We start from the raw sequence: 15,364 nt of genomic DNA, 5'->3' as shown, positions 1-15,364 counted from the left end.
TTGCTAGTCACATCTAATAGTCTTTTTACCTTATTTTTTACTAAATGTGAGCCAAAAGAAAGTAAGTGCATTCTTCCTTGTTTAATGAGGGCCTTCCTCCTCCTCCTCCTCCTCCTCCTGACCAGCTAGTAATGTCACAGACAAATCTGAGCTCTCCTAACAGGTCTCCATCTGCACGTCTTTAAGGAGGAGAAGGATATGAGAGCATGTATCCTGTTGCTACCCCTCTGGACAGTTTGACTGATGAGTTAAAGTGTATCTAGGAGAGCCACAGGTCTAGAGGTAGGAGGTAGGAGTGTACTGAGTTCAGGTCATATCCTGAACTCCAGGGGAGTTTCTCTCCCCCTCTCAGTCTTCAGTGGATGAATGTCCTTAAATTGACTTTAGCAGCACATAGAGAAAAAAGTGAGCAGAAATGGAGCCACTGTGTAGCATTAATCTCTTTTAACAGGTCTCATAGATAAATATTCTGTCTGGCTTCTTGGAACCTGTATGCTTTCAGAGATTCATTCATTTAACTGAAAATAAGTTATAAAATTGATTAGAAGTGTATACCACTTAAAAGAAAAATAAACAAAACAACAACAGCAAAGATAAAATCAAAACAAAACTAAAAAAAACCAAAACAACTAAAAAAAAAAAAAACACAAAAAAAAAGGAACCAAAAACCAACCAAAAGATAAAGTATGTTTGAACTAATTAGGATCAACTAAATCTGACGAAGCATCTGACTTGAGGCTTTGTGTAGTCCTGAAGTTAAATAGGTGCAACTATAGAAACAAGTCCTGCCGTTCTGAAGTACCCACATGATTCCAGTAATTTAGCCCCTAATTTAGTAATTTAGGGAAAAGACAAAAATTAAAACCCCTTGTACTTACCTGCTAAATAATCTGTCCTCACCAAAGGCATGGGCATGGGCCACAAGGGATTCAGGTGGGGAATCTCTTAACCAGAGCCATACTACAAAGCCATCTAGGAACTGACAGAGAGACTATAAAGAAACCCTGTTACCTTTGTGTAGAAGAACATGATGTGTGCTGGTACTGCTGGTTGCTTTCCATTTGCTGTACCTTTCTGCATGCAAGAAAAATGCACCTCTGCCCAGGGATCTGGTCCAAATCTGGGTAACTTCAAGATAGAACATCTTTCAGAGGGAACTCTAATCATGTTCCATAATATGTGTTATATTTGTTTCTTCGTTTTCCTGTTAAAATAATTCAAAAATACATGTTTTGTTTTCAGTCTGATGGAAAAACAATATTGCATTTGTCTTTTAGTTTTAATTCGGTATTTAACATGCAAAAAAAATCCTTTAAATCTGAGAGCTAATTTGCTCCCACAGGATTGCCTTTGAGTCTGTGTGCTTCTGTGTCCTTTTGTGTAATGAGCTGTGTGTTTTCTGGAGACAACACTTATTTAAAAATACAGGAAAATGTAGAATGTCAATGCAAATACAGATCCACTCTGTTAAAACCAATGGATCCATTCCTTCAGCTACAGAGTCTGAAATCCTCTTCAGCCTCAACTAAAACAATGATAGTAATCAGAAATGATGGATTTAATTTTCTTTATTTATTTTTTAAGCATATTTCATCAACATGAATTTTCCAAATGGTAATTTTTGTGGTTTGGGATCTCTGTAGGAATTTTTTCCCCTCATGAGTAGTATTTCCTCAGAGAGTTTTACTGTAAACACAAAAAGGTTTTGCCAGGCTTGCGTGCTATGGAAACACTGTAAGTTCCATTTTGTTTACATCAATACAGGAAATCAGACAGAAAAAATATAAGTATATGCAGTACATTTCAGCAAAGGAATCGACATAGTGACTTTTAAGGGAAACATAACTTTTTATTCAAACCACATTTCTTGTTCAGCCTTCTTTTTTAGTGCTGTGGCTAAGGAGGAAGATTTCTCTTACTTTTCCCTTGATGAAGAAGAGAGACCTAATTCCATAAGGCTTTTTGCATTCCATAAGGGTTTTTACATCATCTCTAGCTCAAACTTCTTTCTATGCCTCCACTTAAATATGACCCAGGGCAGGGTGGAGAAAAAGGGCTCTCAGGTAGATAAAGGTAGTACTCATACATAGGAGAAAGAAATTGTTCCCAAATGACCAAGAATTGCCTTTGGGTTCTCAAGGGTTTTGCCTCATTCCTATGGAGACTCCTCAGGAGGAATCAGTGCTTAGAGCTCCCCATCAAACGGCTGAGTCCAGTCTGAGGACTTTTTGTTAAAGCCCCACAGCAACAGATGATAACAGAAAGCCTTTTTTTGTCTGGCACTTCTACTAGCTTGGGTTACACAGCATAGATTTGGCAGCAACCCTTCATGGCACATATGAGCAACCTCCTTGTAAATGGGGTTAGATGTGCAGAAAGGCTGCTCTTGGCTGATTTTAGTGAGTAAGCACCATTGTGGGGCCATGTGTTTATTATTTTTTTGTTTTTATTGGAATATTGTGTGTGCACACACACAAGCATAGAAATATATTATTATATTGATTTTTGGCCCAAGTTTTATGACATCTTCCCCCTTTTAAGACTTTCTTATCTTGTACAGTCTTATTGTGTACAGTCTTGCAGTGTTTGCTGATAAAGGCGGGTTATTTCTGCCAGAGAAACTCAGGTGGAAGCATATGATTTTCCAAGGTTTCATAGTGGACAGCTGTTTAGTTATTTGTAATAAGACTCTAGATGTATTGAATCAGGCTCCTCTTGGCTGCCATCAGCCACTTGGAAAAAGAGTTAGGGATTGTATGTAATTCCCATGTTTGTATAGTACATCATCTCTGCCTCCTCCAATATAGAACCTGAAGATTTGGTGTTAATGCTAATTTTTGCTGCTTGTGATAGTATCATAATCAGATGAATAATCCTAATTGCACACTTGTTTTGTAAATCTTTTGACTTAGCAGGTTTGATGGTGTTTTCTCTGGCAATCTGTTAGAAGGTAGAGGTTTGGATTTAACTTTGGAAGGGTTAAAGAATATCCTTTTCCTGGGTAGGTTATATCTGAGGGTCACAATCGTGCAAATATTTATGCAGTAGCATCTTGGCTGAGCCTGGTGCCAAAGCTCAAGGAATAGAGTTTGTAGGGTCCAGGCCTCAGCTTAGACACAAACCACAAAAATAGCAAGTAGTTTCTATGGAAGGGAAGCATGAATGCATATAGAAAAGAGGAGAGAAGGAAATATCTGTGCTGGAAAAATGTATTTCATGGGGAGACTGTGACACTGAATAAGAGAAACCTAAATCCTTGCAGGAGGACATTTGAAAGATGTAGTGCATGGTGTTAGCAGCTGTAGGATGATGTCTATATTCATAATTGGGTTTAACATTGGGCAAGGCTAATATTTTTCTCATGATGGGTCAACTCATGGAGATTTATTTTCACTGAAGTGGGTGTATATACTACATTATTTGCTCTGGTGAATAATACTCAGTGTTCTCTCATAGGCCTGGGAGGATTTTTAATGCCAGAATTGAGGAGTAAGAGGGATTTTTTTAGAATTTTCCCTTTTAGCTAAAATGTTTAATTGTGCCTATCTGAGGTACTTGCTATTATGTATCTTTCTGTTTCTGTAATACATTGGATTTAGTAATGAACTGTCCTCCAGAGGCTTTTTGTGAATGTGTGCTTCCTTAAAGCATTTCAAAACTGTCTGTTGAAGTATCTGAAAACATCTTCTTCAAGATGATCTGTTTGGAAAGGCTGTCACTAGACTTTGGGTCCTGGAAGCCACATGTTCTCCCAGTCCAAGAGAGTCTGCCTATTGATTTTCCCTAGAAATTATTTTCCCCACTTCCTTGTTCAGCTGTTCTCATGAATGATTGTCTTAAATGTAGTCTCCTCATCTGCCCAGGTCATCTTAATGAACTATCCATCATTAGCTGGCTATCAAAGCCAAGAGAGAAGTAATAAAAGATAAGTGGCAATAAATGCTGCTAGCCCATTTCCACAGAAGGAGTTACGATTTGGGTATGAAGCTTGTGTCAGCATCTCTGAACAAGGATGTTCCTTCCTCAGCTGGACAACCATCCTTGTCTACCAGCGTGGTCTCAAGATTCCCTGGAGCCCTCACGTCTGAGAAAAAAAGTACCATTGCCAGAGTGGGTGTTTTTATTTTGGAGACATTTTTCTGTCTTCCCCACAAGCTTTCATAGTCAAAGGTAAAATTTAGTGATACCTGAAGCAGGGTGCAGCGGATATGTCTGCTCCAGTGGCTGGAGGGCACGTAATTCTAAGCCCCATCCCTCTGGGCTGCCAGCTTCTCTGTGGAGAGCTGACGTTTCCTCCAAAGACCCTTGCTCGTTTGACCCTGTGAAGCTTCATGCATTTTCAGCCTTGCTGGCAATAAACTAAAACTAGCATAATACACCCCCGTAGAGCTGGAGTATGAGGAGATATCTATCCCCCCAAACTGTACTGATTATAAAATCAATTCCTGCAACGATGCGGCTTCTTCCGTTGGATCCGGTCATTATCAGTTCCAATTCTGCAGACTAATCATGTGCTTTTTCAGATTAGAGAGACCAATTTAAAACTGTTACATGGACAATTAATTTGATGCAACCAAACTCTCAACAGACTTTCATCTGGATTGCTGGCATGGTGCTAAAGCACTGATAGAAATAAAATCCCCTTTGCTTCTGTCTGCTGTGTGGAAATTTGCATTTTATTTTTTCCCATGCCTGCACTGATTTATCGGAGAATATGGTTTCATGCCCTTTGGAGAAGACAGGAAGACACAGCATTGGCACTTCCTGATAATCTCCTTCAAAGACCGATGAATACACTGTTTTGCTCGAATTGGAAGTTGCTAGTAAAGCTTAGTTGGTTAAATAGGTATTCCACTTATTTAATGAGGCATGTGTGTACTTTCAGTGAAGTAAAGAGATCATGAGAAGAGTCAGTGTTTGAATTCATTTTTGAAGCGTCAATATCTGCTAAGAGATATTACCCTGCAACTCCCTGCTGTTCAATAAATCATGGTAGGGAGACAAGTTTTTCATGTTCACAAGGAAGGTGACAGGAGAGAGTGTCAACCGTCTATTTTTGAAAGGTCAAAAGTCTCTAATACTTTTAAGAAAAATAGCTTTTCTTTCGTAACCTTTTTAAATCAATGCAGTAGCATTTTGCTGTCACTTTAGAGGGAAGTTTTCAAAAGGAGATTTCAGACCAGCTTGGTTCTGATCAGACTGAAAGAAATAAGAGCTGCTCTATCCATGACATGGAGACAAAGGTAGCCAGGTGTTTAACTTTGCAGTTCAGACACATTGCAGGTTGGTCCCATGGGGGCTCACCCAGTGAATGCTGGGCAGGATTGCCTGGGCGACACCACACTACTGCTATTTATTCTTAAGCTTGACATAAATTGTGGCATCAGTCAAACCACTGAGTAAAACTGACCTGGTAAATAGCTCTAAAGAGTATTTATATTTATGGAAAGGGGGAAAAATAAGCATCATTGGCCTTTTTTTCTCTTCCTTTTTCCCTTAAATGAACACAATGCTATTGATTTGTAAAAGTGCAGAGAGCAGGGAGGCTGCCTGCTCTGGGAGTCAGTACCTGATACCTCCAGTATCACTGCTGATTGCAGGTAGCTACAGAGTGAAAAAAAGGGTTCACAGGAATCCACAGGATAGTTATACCACGAGAAACGGCCTCAAAGGGTGAGGTTAAAAGGCCAAAAGACACAATTATAATGCATCACAGGAAATATAAGGCAAACAGATCAGCTACTTAGCCCATGTATATACCTGCTCTGGAAGGGAGTGTGAGGAAGGCTACACAAGTTTATAGAGAGTGGGTCACTTCCAGCACTACAGAATAGGGCCTTGTGACTGGAGAGGGAATATCCCTCCTACACATCATATGCCATGTCACTTTTGACACAAGTTACCACTCACTCATGTACGTTAACCTTCTGTATGTGTATATACACACACATAGATACGCACATTTTTTAAAATAGACACATTTCCTAGAAGGGAAAAAAATGACTTTGTCTGTGTGGTCTGCTCTGATCATGAAAGGAATTCTTATCATAAAAGACATAAATTTCCAGTCTTTTATTCTTTCATTATTTTGAGATGTAAGAACACCTGGCTCCAAGATCATTAGTTTGTGAGTTTAATACAGTCTTGCTTTTGCTGTAAGACTTTGATTAGTCTAAGAGACTTTGTCTTTAGTGGACTACAAAGAAACTGCCATGAACTATAAGTTCCTCACTAGTAGGATTGTTTTAAAGGCCATTTCAATGCAACTTGATTTTTATGGGTCACGCTCTGAGTGCAGCCGGTTTGAAGAGGAATGTGTCACACAGGACTCTGTCACAGATGTCATGAAAATGCATGCCCAGCCCAGACTTACAGCAGATTTGCAGGCAGGTTAAACAATTTTCCATCTCTCTCCCTGCTGTCAGAGGCTCTGGCTATCACACAGAAATGCTACACTGCAGTCAGTTGCTGGTGAATAGGTAACAATTATTCCAGTTTGCTACTTTAGTGGTGAGCTAGGGCAGATCCCTTAGTTGTGTGATATCACATCTTGGCCTTACATTCTCCTTCCAGAAATATAAAAACAATTGTCCTTTTTACCTTTGTAAAATGTTTTTACTGAATACTTTTTTCTCTTTTAGGCTGTGCTTGAGTAAACAATTTATGTTTTTGAGGATCGCTGTTGATATCAATATAACTGTGGATGCAGTGATAACTAAGCTCAGGCAGATGCCTAAGCACTTTGCAACCACTGGGTGGTTTTGAGATTTGGATTTTTTTGAGAAATTGCCCTTGATTGTTTTGCATACCATCCATTCAAAGGCTTGCCTGTATCAGAAATGATGCTCAAATTGCCGGCTGGATTTCCTGCGATAGCTAGCAGTAGAGCTAATAGTATCATTCATTACAAACAAACAACATAATAACAGTCCTATCTTCTCTCTTGATGACATATAATAAGACATACATTATGAGCAATCATCTGTTTGTGTGTATTTATACTGTAAGACAAATCACTTGCTCAAACACTAGCCAGCAATCCCTTTTTTTCTCTTTGTAACTGCTATCGCACGTATTATTTGCTCTCCTCTGCAGAGGATCTGAGTCTGCTGAGTTGGCTGTTTGATGTGAGCAGCAGTGGTTTGTACTCTTAGTGCCATAGATACCTGTATCCAAGATAGTGTTCTTTGGGTTTTCCATGAGCAGGTGTGTTTTTTTGCCAGGTATGAATAAATTGTTCGTGCAAATTGTGCAACCAAAACCCAGATTAGTGTTGCCTATTGTCCACAATGTGTGACTGGTCCCCTAAACAGAATGGTTTTATTTTATTTATTCTTCTTAGCTGAATGACAGCCTTGGTAGGTATATATGCAGCCGAAAGGACAAAAATAGCAATGGCCTTCTGTCAGAAAACAGCACTCTATTACTATAAACTGGGATTCATCTGCAAAGAATGATGATGAGTAAGGTCATCACCAACAGGATTTCCTGGGGAGAGCGTAGAAGACGGTGCACAGTTCATTGCAGGGGACAGAGAGTCTTGTCCTTTTCCCTCATCCCTGCAATCCCCTGAACACAAAGGATGAAGCCCAACACCAGAAGGGTTACTGCCTTCTACCATTGACAAGTTTCCCTTTTGTTCCTTTTACTGATCTTGAGATCCTCATAACCTCAGCAGCTGCAGCAGTAATTTGCTTGGGGTGGAAGACAAAAAAAAAAGTCATTGCAAATGGATGTATTTTCGTTACCTGTTAAAAAAAACCCCAAACTCTCACCTTTGTAGCTGTGAATGGGAATGTTAGAATGAAAGCCAAGTCATTTACCAAATCTCTGAAACAGCCCCCACATGGGAGTGTTATTTAATTCTGTTTAAAACTAATCTTAAAAAAACTTAATATTTAAAAAACCTTATCTTGCAAAAACAGTTTAGAGGTTCCTATCTTCCTAACTCTCTTCATTCTTTTCCTTAACCATGCATTCTCCAAACCTTCAGAAGTGTCACGGCCTGCTTGTGTCCTACCTTAATCAGATCTGTATCTTCCATTTCTCAAATAGAAACAAAGCCAATAACCTGTCCCACTCTTAGGAAGCCAACACACTCTCCTGATGCAGAAACATTCATTTTTAAGCAGTCCATTAAAAGAGATATGTCATCCAAGTTGTTCCAAAGTTAGATAGCAGATTGGATCATAAAAAATTATTACCCTCAACAGCACTATCTGCTGGGTGAGGTCACTACTGTATTATGGTTTCTTAATAACCTTTTTTTCCCTGTATAAGGCCAACAAATCTGCAACATTTTTCCCTGAACTGCTTAGTGGCATGAAATCTCTTCTGGCTAAATGGATTTGCTAGTATTAAATGTTCTACTTTTTCTGATGGTTTTCTTTTTTTTCAAGACAACTGATTTTTTGGATTGTGGGGAATGGCAAACATGCTGCTGACCACCAAAAAGAGCACAAGCAAAACCAAACCAAATCTTAAAAGTGTGAGACACCTGCCATGTTGTTAAATCTTCTAGACTGTAGTTAGGCAAGTGAATTGTGTGCTGTCATATCAATACATCATAGGGGATGAATGCTTCTATTCTATTCTTCTAGATATTTCTACAAATATTTTATAATGCATTATTTTTAAAGAAAACAGGAAGATAATAAAAAGTCTTCGAGATATCCCTTGCAATGGCTGTGTACCTCACGTGGTGTGAAGGAATCCCTGTCTCAGTTGAAGCATTTCCTTGCTGCTGAAAATTAAATAATAAAGAGGAACATATTCACATGTGAGCTGGTGGTTCAGCACTGCTAAACAAATTCAGCTCTCATTGCACCCTACCAAGCACCAATTATCAATCCTCATGTACTTTTATTATTTTATTCTCCAGTCAGTTTAGAGCTCCTGGAGTGGAAGAGAGCTGGATTTCTTCCTTAAAAAACCCTTGAGGAAACAGGAGGGAAAGTTTCTTATTAAACTAAAAAAATATTATTAAACTAAAAAAATATTAAACCACTAAGATATTTTAAAATGGAAAAGGTCAGATGAAAAACTTATCTTCATTTACAAGGCTTTTGTTTGTCTTAAATGGGCCAGTAATTTGTCAGGTATGGTTCAGTTGTTACTTAGAAGGGAGTAGAATACTTTTTATATTCCTCATAATAATTTTTGTGATTATTTTTTGACAGTGCACTTGACATTACAATCTATTGTTTTACCTCAGGCCTATTCGAATCTATTTGCAACCATCATAATTTCAAAAGAACAAGATATCCAGGAACAAGTGTCGTCCAGTTTGCAATCTTACTATTTATCCAAGGTTTCATTCCAAAGATGTGCACAGTTACCTTGCCATTAAAATCCAGGAGACCATCACGACACCACTAAATTACATCTGTATTACAAATTTTACTTCCTGCAGCTGACCTCAGCCTGGGAAAATAGCATTTTTGCACCACTTCCAAAAAAACAGCAGTGGGGAATCTTCTGGCATAGCTGTCTTTACCCTGACCTTCCTGGTCAGCACCAGCATAAGGGATGTAACTGGGACAGGTTGCACTGCAGTAATGCCCACTTGGTTCACCAGGAGAGCTCCTGAGCTCTAAATTACACCAGAGTCTGACACCTCTCTTTGCCATCCCGCAGATTAAGGAAGCAAAGAAATGTGTACTCTGGACTAGCAGGAGATGCATTCTAGTGTGTTGATAACAGTAAACTGGCCATTTATATTCTACAGTTCTGTGACTGTAAGTGGGCGTTAACTCTGTACAGACGAGATCAAATAGTTTTTTCTCCAAGGTGTAAAAGAATTCTTCATGTCTGTGGTCTCCAGCTCCTGTTAATAAGGGCACATCTGCTGGTGGCTTAGATTTAATCTCTGTACTTCACATTGGGTCTAGACAGCAGTGTCCTATTCCTGAAGTTGTATCATATTTCTTGGGAACTTTTTAGCTGTCTTTATTTCAGTCACCTTCATCCCCTATTTTCTTCATCGAGTTGAAAGGTTTCCTTAAATTTCTACTAGTATTTTGTAATTTCAGAGATCCAGAGGTCCATGGTGGATGGGCCCTTATTTCTGATGCACGGGGAATGATGGCAGCAGGATGTGCCACTATAGTACAAACTTCAGCCTCAGGCAGTGTCCATTCCTGAGTGTTGTTTGACATGGCAGTACTCAGCAGTTTCTGGGGTCTGTTTTGTTATCTGATATCTAGCTTGGGTTTAAAAAATAAATTCCCATTGAATTTTTCGCTTGTCCATTCTCTGCTTTACCATGGCTTGAAATATCTTGACTTCTAAATTATTTTTCAGAGAGATCTCACAAAATGATGCCTTGGAGGTCATAGAAGCAAATGCGTTTTCCAACCTTCCCAAACTACATGAAATGTAAGTAATGAGCAATCTAAATGCACGGGAGACAATTATAAAGATTCATTATAGGCATATCAAAGGTTTTGCAGTTTGGTTCAGGTAAGCACGGAAGAATTCATAGCAGTATAGGAACATTTGAAATCTGCCTTTGTCTTTTCCATCTTCTTATCGAACTGTCCTTTTTTTTTACCTGGTCAACCTAAAACTTATCCTCAGATCACTGCCAGTATCAAAAGGTGGTGGGGTCTGCCAATCTGCGGTAGCCTGCCCTTTGAAATTATGCAGATCTTCTGCTGTCAAAAAGAAAATCTCAGCATATAATTCCACTACATCACAGGACAAACACAATTTTAACATCAATATATTGATATATTTTCTCTGATGTTTCATTTCCTCTTTGCAGAAGAATTGAGAAAGCCAACAACCTTGTGTACATTGATGCAGATGCCTTCCAACACCTTCCAAGCCTCAGATATTTGTAAGATCTTTTGCTCCTTGCAAGTACTATGGTCACTTTGAATGACACACGTGTTTCTGTGCTGAGCACTTTCAGTGATAAGACAGGATAATGCCCTTTCCTTGCTACTAGTTGCATATTGTCAACCCACATTTTCATGCCTGCAGTCCTCAGAAAAGCTGAATAGGTTCCAAGGAGTAGTCCCACACACAAATTCCTCGAGCCTTTCTAAGAAACAGGTTGGAACTGAGTGATGAGAAGAGGAGCTGGACCACTTCATATCTATAGAAACAGATTAAAGTTGAAATTCCTTCTGAGAGCTTTGGGACAAAAAATATCTCTCATCTGTCTTTGCCATGTTACTGCCTTCTGTTATGTGTCATACACATGGTCTTAAGCATTCAAATTCCTGTTTCTTTAACAAAGGTAGTGCTGTAGCAGTGGTTTTCACTAATGCTTGATGTGACATGATTAAATCCCTAAAATACAAATATATTGATGTATGATATAGCTTTATTTCATCAACCGGCCTCACTGAGTCATTTGCACAACTATGGTTGCCACATCTGCTTCCATGGGGTTGCCATCAAAATTCAGTGCTAATTGAATGCATCCTTAAAATAAACTGTTACTCAAATATATTTTCACAGCTTTTGGTGCATGTTTTTAACATGACTAATAATCTCTCCTCAGCATTGAAACCCCAGTGAAGTACAATGAACTCCATTTAACAGTAATGGTTTTTAATGGTCATAGCTTAAACAGCTTAAGTGGTGCTCTTTGGTGACCAAAGGCATATGCATCCAGCAGGATATCAACTTAACTTTTGTATGGCTGTCCACCTGACCACATACACCCCTTCATATTTTCCTGACTCACACAATAAACTTTACTGTCACAAGAAGCCTTGTTTTCCTTACTCATCTAAGAAGCCTGGTCATGATTTCTACGTTTCAGTACATAAAAATAAGTATTTAATTTCCTGCTTAGACATTTCTTAAAGACAGTATGAAATCAGGTCAGTGGTCTAATAAGCATAGCTCCCAGTGAGTTAAAGAGTATATAAAGTCTTTGAAAATCACTAGTATCTGACGGGTTCTGGGCTCAAAAATGCCAAGAGGCATTACTTTGAATTTGTACTATAAGATTTGAGATATAAGATTTGGACTTTGGGAGATGAGGTGTATTTAGCACTACACAAACCATTATAGTTTAAACCATCATTGAACCAGAATATGTGGTTAGAGTTGTAGTAGGATTGTCACTCTCCCCAGAATTTTGACTGATTTCTGTTTTACCAAATTCATCAGGCACCTTGATTAACTTTTCTGTGTGCATAACTGAAACAGATTTTCTCTTAACAGTAGGGAAATAAAGCTTTAAGTTTGCATTTTCATGAGGAGAAATCATACTCCTATTTCATCTCATTTCAAGCCTGAGTCATTTAGCACTGACTGCTGTCTTTGAGCAACTCTACCTCCCTGTGAATGACACCACAGCATTTGTTTATCCCGTGTAAAATCCCCAGAGCAAGCTGCTATGGGTAGTACAGTTGTTGGATGTACAGATGAGTAGAAAGAACGAGAATACATTTCTCTCATACAAAATTGAAGAAGAAAAAATGTGAACACACTAATGAACACACTAATTTCAGTGGTTGTTTAAATGTGGGACACAGAAATCATAGCTCGTGATGAAAAGGTATATTCCCTCTTTAAATACCTGAAGTAGTGAAAGTTTTTCTCTTGACTTTAGTGGATGTTGCCTCTTTTGAACATTTGTCATTCCACACTCCCATACATGTTGACTCAAATATTCAGAGATTCTACCTGTATAAAAATTCAGCTGCAGCAGCAATACTATGGCCTACAGAAGCAACAGATTAAAAATGCAGAGGATTGCTTATCCACCTAACCATTCCCCTCTCCTCTTTATCTAACTTTACTTGCTAGCTGTTATCAGAGGGAAATGTATTTTGAGTAGGTTTTAAGCTTTTTTCTCTTGTGGGCACACAGTGCTGGAAGAGACTCCACGCTACTGTATTCTATTTTGTCCTGGATCCTCTTCATATATCCCAATAATTAAGTGCTATTTATTGACATTCTTGATGCTCTTCACTGTTCCCTGCTTTCTTCTTTTTTCTGGGAGAGGCTTTTCCAAAAACTCAATGATTTGGTGACTAAAACATTTCCTTTAATTTTACACATGACCACTTAATTCACATTCATTCTCATGCCAAAACTTTTCTCTAATTTATGCTCAGAATATTCATCTTCGGTGTATACTCCACTAATGGATTTATGTTGCACTCCTGCTGTGCCTACCTTTTGGGAGGTAAAACCCCCCAGTCTTGTATGACTATAAACAGTACAAAAGGTGCAGGCTTCATGGCCCAGAGCTTCTGAGCAGATGAATGTAGGTGTTGTGCTAATTTGTGGAAGCTGTGTTGGGCATACAAATCAGTGCAACACTGCTGGCTTCAGTGGAGCTACATCATTTCTCACCACAGGCACCAGGAGCAGGACACAAGGCCCCTTTTGGAGCCTTCTGGGTAGCAGTGGGCCCAGGTGTGATGCTGAGTTACATCATGCTCAGATCACTCTCTCTATTTGCAGCCATACCTTCATGTTCTCTCTTGGCACATTTCTGTAGGAAAGTGTCATTTTCTCCATCCCCTGGTTTCACTCACTAGTGCTTGCCCTTTTAGAAACTGAAAAGGCAGAAAGCTTTACTGTTTGAAAGGATAGGATAGTTAATTTAATGAGAAAGCAAAAACCTTGATGGAAGGCTGTAAAACAGCATCTGGTAAAGGTAACCCAGTCCTTGTATTCACCTTCCTATTACGTGCAAGGAAGGGTCAGTTAGTGAAAATATAAGGGAAGATGCTGAGGGGGTAAATGGATTGATGATTTTTCAGTTCAGTTAGTTTTTGGTTTGGTTTGAGTTGGGTTTTTTTGTGGTGGTTGGCTGGGGTTTTTTATACAATACAGAAGTAAAAGGTTGTAAACCTGTGGGACTATAATTTAAAATAATTCAGAAACAGGTTAAGCATCTATGTGGATAGAAAAGCTATCAACAGCTATTGCAGAAATGATAAAAATTGTAAGGCCGTGAAAGAAAACTTGTAAGCCCTTGTACATTACAGCCTAATTTTCACATTAATTGCTGGAAGTTAGGAGTAGGACATGGTTTCATCAATATCTTGTCACAAAACAGATTAGGAGATTCTGTCTGACCATGTACAGAGGTATAGCCAGACCCAGTTGCAACCAGCATAACAAAGCACGGGGACTTGGGTAGCTGCCCATTGTTGGATCATTGTGATTCTTCTGAAGTGTCCAGCTATGATGGCAGTCTGGCTGGGTACAAGACACATGGTCTGATTCCTTACACAGTGCTGTGACTGTGACAGAACTGTCGAAACACAACTGGGAAAAATCTTCCAGAAAAATATATATTTACTGACAGTTTTCATATAAAAACACAGACACTAAAACTAATCAGTTTTAGTGCCAAGACTGAGCCCAGGTACCACAGCCCATCAGTTTAACATATTGCTTGCAAGACTTTCTCTATGCTTCTTCAAAAAAAGTTGTATAGCCACTAGGCCTTATTTATGGGCAGGCAAGAAGCTCAGGATAGCATTGTCATCCTCTCATCAGCTTCATGGGCTTGTTACTGCCACCAGCTGTTGAACATTAACATGCTTTTATCTCTGTCACCTTGGGTACAAATACATTTCCTGCTCACCCCACTCCCTTTGTCTCCTGCACCTCGTCATTACTGGTATGGCAAAAACACTAAGGAGGGTAAAATACGGAAAAAATACCATGCTGAATAGCCTAAACCTTCTAGAAACACACAACTTTAATTTTCTCACCAGTCTTTTAGAAGGAGTGAAGAGAATTGCTAATTGGTCTTCTATGGTATATGCCAGAGGGACAGACTGCTTAAAAATGGTAACTTACTGACCTTTTCATTGGTACAAGATTATTTATCTGGCTCTCATTAAGGAGACCTGTGGCATTGTCTGTTTAATAATGTAGTGATGGCTTTTCAAGCCCATTTTCTTTCCAAAATTAGTTCTCATATGTAATCTGTGTCCTTTGGTTCTTTTCTAGAGAGGTGTTGATGTTCTGTATTAAGCAATCTCAGTTTACAATACAAAGATTAAAATGCAACACTCCTTTCAGGTGAATTTTCAGGTGAATTTTGAGAGCATAGAGCTGAGTTGTTGGAACGGAGGGGAAATGTAGGTGGCCAAGGCTTGTGTTTTGTCTGCAAAAGGAGCAGAGCCCTTCTGCGGAACCCTCCAAAGTCTTGCAGCTGCTTGTACCTGCCTGGTCTTATTTCATGGAGGACCTGGCACACGTGTATCTGACATGCTTCCTAAACACAAACCTGTACTTGCTGCAGATGCAGCAAAGTTCACAGAATTACTGATCCTTTGCGTGGAGTTGACTCTTCAATAAAGAGAAGTGAAGCTCCACTTCTTCCTTTTGCGTGGCAGCTTCATGGCTAAAGACCTTCCACCAGAAGTGGATG

The 15,364-nt window shown here is 39.1% G+C and overlaps 1 protein-coding gene across 2 annotated transcripts in view; it reads left to right on the top strand.

The window, feature by feature from the left end:
- LOC113973952 (follicle-stimulating hormone receptor) overlaps nt 1–15,364 on the top strand; it is an 86,300-nt gene that overhangs the window by 48,224 nt on the left and 22,712 nt on the right. The window contains exons 3-4 of one of the 2 annotated variants that reach the window (XM_027696657.1): nt 10,303–10,377; nt 10,766–10,840. In XM_027696657.1, the coding sequence (XP_027552458.1) occupies nt 10,303–10,377; nt 10,766–10,840 (150 nt within the window). The remainder of the gene's footprint in view (nt 1–10,302; nt 10,378–10,765; nt 10,841–15,364) is intronic. The other variant, XM_027696658.1, reaches the window with a different exon arrangement.

The sequence above is a fragment of the Neopelma chrysocephalum genome, unplaced genomic scaffold (genome assembly GCF_003984885.1).
Source record: "Neopelma chrysocephalum unplaced genomic scaffold, ASM398488v2 Primary Assembly neopelma1_108, whole genome shotgun sequence".
NCBI lineage: Eukaryota > Metazoa > Chordata > Aves > Passeriformes > Pipridae > Neopelma > Neopelma chrysocephalum.
The sequence above is the reverse complement of the archived record's forward strand: the minus strand, read 5'-3'. Positions and strand labels throughout refer to the sequence as shown.